Source organism: Saccostrea echinata, unplaced genomic scaffold, assembly GCF_033153115.1.
Source record: "Saccostrea echinata isolate AGI-Se365-2 ecotype Australia unplaced genomic scaffold, CSIRO_AGI_Sech_v1 ptg000016l, whole genome shotgun sequence".
In the NCBI taxonomy this organism is placed as follows: domain Eukaryota; kingdom Metazoa; phylum Mollusca; class Bivalvia; order Ostreida; family Ostreidae; genus Saccostrea; species Saccostrea echinata.
In genome coordinates, this window is record NW_026889765.1 from 3,985,314 (window position 1) to 3,990,000 (window position 4,687).

Below are 4,687 nucleotides of genomic sequence, written 5' to 3' on the forward strand. Positions count from 1 at the left end.
TAACTACTGAGTGAAGCAGATATTGATGGCATAGCATAATTTTCAGGTTCCAGTGAAAAAAAAAACAATCCCCCCCCCCTCAAATAGCATATCACCTGTGATCATTTACTGTGGTCTGTAAATGAATGTTAAAGATATGTTCATGCTGGAAATCTACACAACAATTTAAAGGCCTTTCACAGAGACAAGACACTTATACGCTATCAGTTAGGATGTCCATGTCATTTACAGTTTTTGGTAATTTCAATTTCATTTCTAAAACATAGAAAATTGACAACAACAAAAAAAGAGAGAAAGGAAACTGTAGTAAAATAACTTCAGAACCTTGATGTGTTAGCAGACAAATGTGCAGTATCCATTGTGAAATCCAGATGTTTACAGAACTTTCATGTTCTTTTTATATACATGTGATAAAATGAATTCTGCACAATGTCAGCATCATTAAGGACACTCTAAACCACAGGCACTTGTTTCAGTAAAAATTTTTTTAATCCATACTAGTATAATAATAACATATTACACCATGGGTTAAATAATTTATTACCCAAACAAGTATATTATGCTATGGGTTAAAAAATTTATACCGGTGCTCTAAACACTGAGTGCTAATTTTAGGGTAGCTTTATGCAGTTTGAGTGATCTGCCCTTACATGTAAGATCCAATAAACAGGAAAAATGTAATAGATCAATGTATTCTTCTCACTATATTAAACCAAGATAAAGTAATTGAATACATTATTTCATTTATTTTACAAATGTAAGGAAACACCAGTGATTTTTGTTTACTAATACTTCATTATCTGAATATTTTTCCTGAGGAAATATATGCTGAAAATGAACTAGATAAAATCAATACATGTACACTTTTATATGAAATTTTTTTTTTTTCAAAAGTCCCCAAAACATTTTTACTTATTGTTTAGAGGCTCCTTAAGACTTCTGTAGAGCGGAGATATAAATTTACATTACAAAAGTCACCCTCCCGTTAAAACATTTCTACTCTTGTTTTAATAACATTTTAAGTATGTCATAATATACAGTTTTGAACTGTTTGTCTTCAAATACACTATCTCACTTTCCCTCTAGCTTCATTTATGGTTTTCTTTTCATCAGATTTATGCTTTTCATAAAGTTTTCTAATCTCCATCATTAATTCCTCAATCCCAGTCTGTTTGGCTGCAGAAATTGCAATAACAGGTAAGTCTACATTGGCTTTTAACACCTCCAAATTTTTCTCCGCCACACTTAGATCCACCTTGTTGGCCACAATCAAATTAGGTCGTGTAGAGAGTCCCTCTTGATACTGTTCAAGTTCATACTGTAGGGCTCTGAACTGGGTCCAGGGTTCAGTATAAGACAGGTCTATAACATAGAGGAGACAGGCACAACGCTGTATGTGTTGTAGAAAGGAAAACCCCAGGCCTAAGTTCTTGTGAGCTCCCACAATCAGCCCGGGAATATCTGCAACTGGTCAACACAGAAAAACAAGTACAATTGAACTCTGTTATCTTCAACTTTGATATCTCGAATACCATGGATATGTTGAAGTGAATAAAAAAGTCTCAACTGCTTTTTCTTTACAAATTTTAATTTTGAATTTTCGAATCATTAAGATACCTCAAAGATTTTTCTTGGTCCATAGAATTAGAGAAAGTGATATTTGACTGTAATTGATTTAAATAAGGATTCAAATGAAACCTTCTGCTTATGCTTTCTCAGTAACATGGACATATAATTTTTTAAAAAAAAATAACTTCCAAAGAGTTCCAATGAGCAATAATTATCAGTACTAAATAACTCAGTTCAACTGTGGTGTTTAGAAAAGACAACAAAAATAAACCAGAATGTACAAGGGAAATTACTCTAGCTCAAGTTTTCATTTACAGTCAATTTAATTCTAACAATTTTTTGTTAAGAAAAGACTTTTCAGAAGATCAAAAGATTCCTGGTGTAACAAGTGTACAAAATCCTTTGAGGATCAATTTTCCTACCTGTAATTTGCTCATGGTCTGAATACTCCATAATTCCAACAAATGGGTTTCGTGTTGTGAATGGATATGCCGCTACCTTAGGTTTGGCCCTAGTAATGGCCCTCAGAAGTGTAGATTTCCCGGCATTTGGAAATCCTATCTATAAATTAATAAGGAAATATGGAAGAAGTTAATGAATGATGAATGTGGATTGACAAAATTGGCAAATATTCAAAAATTATTTGGCTTAGTTCTCAAAACTTCAAACCCTCTTTAAACACATAAAACAGAAAATTTTCCTTTTTTAAAAAAATTAATATTGAGAAAAGATATGTGAACTTTCCCTAATATAATAATGAATTTGTTTAAAAGACGCCCAGGATAAATGAACATTTTGTGCTTTAATTCTAGAGAGTAATTAACAATGTATTATGATCTTGATTTACCAGACCAATATTAGCCATTGTTCTCAGTTCTACTCTCAGGCGGTGGTACTCTCCCTTGCCCCCTTTCTCTGCTATTGTGGGTGCTCTATTTTCATTGGACAGGAAGAATTGATTGCCTTTTCCCCCAACTCCACCCCTCCCTGCCACATAATAGTCTCCATCACACTCCAGATTAGCAAGTTCCTGGCCATTCATTGAGCTGATCACTGTTCCCATTGGAACCTATCAAAATACCACAATAGTCCATATCATTTCTCTAAATCAGAAATTAAGAATACCTCAGTAATAATCACTGAACAATTTATTATGAATCTTAAAAATAAAATTTTAAAACAAAGTACATTTAATCAAATATGACCACTGGATACTTAACGATAAAAAAAAGTTAAAGATATTAATCTAATGTTTCAAACTTTATTTGAACTACTGTTAACATACTTTATTCTATGGGATCATAATTCTGCGGAATTACAACTTCTATTCAATCCGCAGGTAGAAAAATATGCAGATTTCATGAACTGTCATTGTTAGTCTTTAATGCACTTTTAGTTTGCTGTGACAAATTTCCACAGAAAATTAGTGACAGCGTATATAATGTTAATTAATCCCAATGCAGAAAAAAGTACATCTATAATATAAGCTTACTTTTACATATGTGTGATCCACAGAAGCACCATGGCAGTTTTGTGATTTTCCAGCCACTCCTTTATCAGCTCTGATGTCTGAGGATAAATGATTCAATGATTTCTCTGTAGTGGTGGCTGAAATGTGAAGGTAAATCTTAGAGGTAAAAATGGTCTTGTATCAGAATTCATATCAAGTCAAGGTAAAATTATAGGTAACCTGTAAAGGGTGCCCCATGCAATACCTTCAATAAATACCTAATTTGTTATACATGTACATGAATTCATCAATACTTCATTTTGTACTAATTTGAGATTAGAAAAAAACTTCTCAATTAATGCTTGTACACCATGTACACTAATTTACTATCAGTGTGTTTTTTCTGTACATCTTTATTTTCACAGTATATCATACTTGTAGTAATTCTTCAAGTGACAATTATATTAGAACAAAGACTTTCAGTTAGTTTTGTTTAAAATTGCTATCCCTGAAGTTTTTTGACTCTTTTTGAATAAAAACTTGTACAAGTGTAGACTGAAACAGAGTCCTTTTTATTAACAGTTATGCTATCTAGAACACTTCAGGTGTAATTATATATTTAAGGATTTCTCACCTATGAATATAACATGTCCTCCATTTCCCCCATCTCCTCCATCAGGCCCTGCAAATTCTTTCCTTGGAATTTTCGCAAATGACATGCAGCCATCTCCTCCATCACCCCCATATACCTGCACCTCCTTATAATCAATAAAATGTTTAGCCTGAAAAAAAAGAGAGAAAGCTATTCAATATAATAATTTAATATTTATTTTAAAAAAAAGAAGCTTTTCAAGGATATACCTTCATAAAACTTAATTTAAAATATTTTCATAAATAAAAACTATGATTCCTTATGGTTAAATAACATGATATTTGACATTTTTATAATTAAAATTATTTTCAAAAATGATTTCAATGTTAAACATCAAAATGAGAGTACCATACTCTGCACTCATATCAATGGCAAGATAAACTGAATTTTTTTGAGAGAGACTGATCTGAAACTGTCCCGCATAGCCACAATGATCAACACTTTTGATGAGTAGTCACAAAGTTAAAGGTATCAGACCCCCTTTATTGTTAAAAATGACTATCTCAAATAATCTACATTGATTTGAAAGCAATGCATGAACTTAACTATGTGTAGCACAATAATTAGTCAAAACAGACTACATGTCCTTTAATCTTCATCTCGTTTTTTTTCTTACTTACATTCCCCACATGAAAATTGGGAATTTATTATGGTAATTCTTTTTTAATTTAAAGTCTTATTTCACTTACGCCATATTGATAAAATAAAATCAACTGTTCTTGATTAATTTTAGTGTGAACCTTTTACATGCATGTACCTCATTAGTGACGCCTCTCTTTGTTCGGGGCAATAAAGGTCTGTAAGATGAAAACACAGCGACAATATTCTTTTCAAAACACTGGTTCAACAATTTCAATTTACTATACGTAAATGGCAATGAAGGACAACGTCGTAAATTTTTCATATTTGATTCCTACATTGCAATAAGATTAACAGAGATAATTCGAAATTGACAGTTCTGAGGAGTCGTACGAATGAAATTCTACTTTCAAGCAATATTTTTAATCATGTGTAAT

At 31.9% G+C, this 4,687-nt stretch overlaps 1 protein-coding gene across 1 annotated transcript; it reads right to left on the bottom strand.

Annotated features, from left to right (window-relative positions):
* Positions 1-1,065: 1,065 nt before the first annotated feature.
* LOC133188747 (mitochondrial ribosome-associated GTPase 2-like) lies at positions 1,066-4,575 on the bottom strand. The gene is made up of 6 exons (XM_061324237.1): positions 4,429-4,575; positions 3,654-3,801; positions 3,062-3,177; positions 2,417-2,638; positions 1,992-2,130; positions 1,066-1,467 (listed from the first exon to the last, which is right to left on the bottom strand). The coding sequence occupies exons 1-6, from the start codon at positions 4,573-4,575 to the stop codon at positions 1,067-1,069; spliced, it is 1,173 nt and encodes a 390-aa protein (XP_061180221.1). The 3' UTR covers position 1,066.
* Positions 4,576-4,687: the final 112 nt, after the last annotated feature.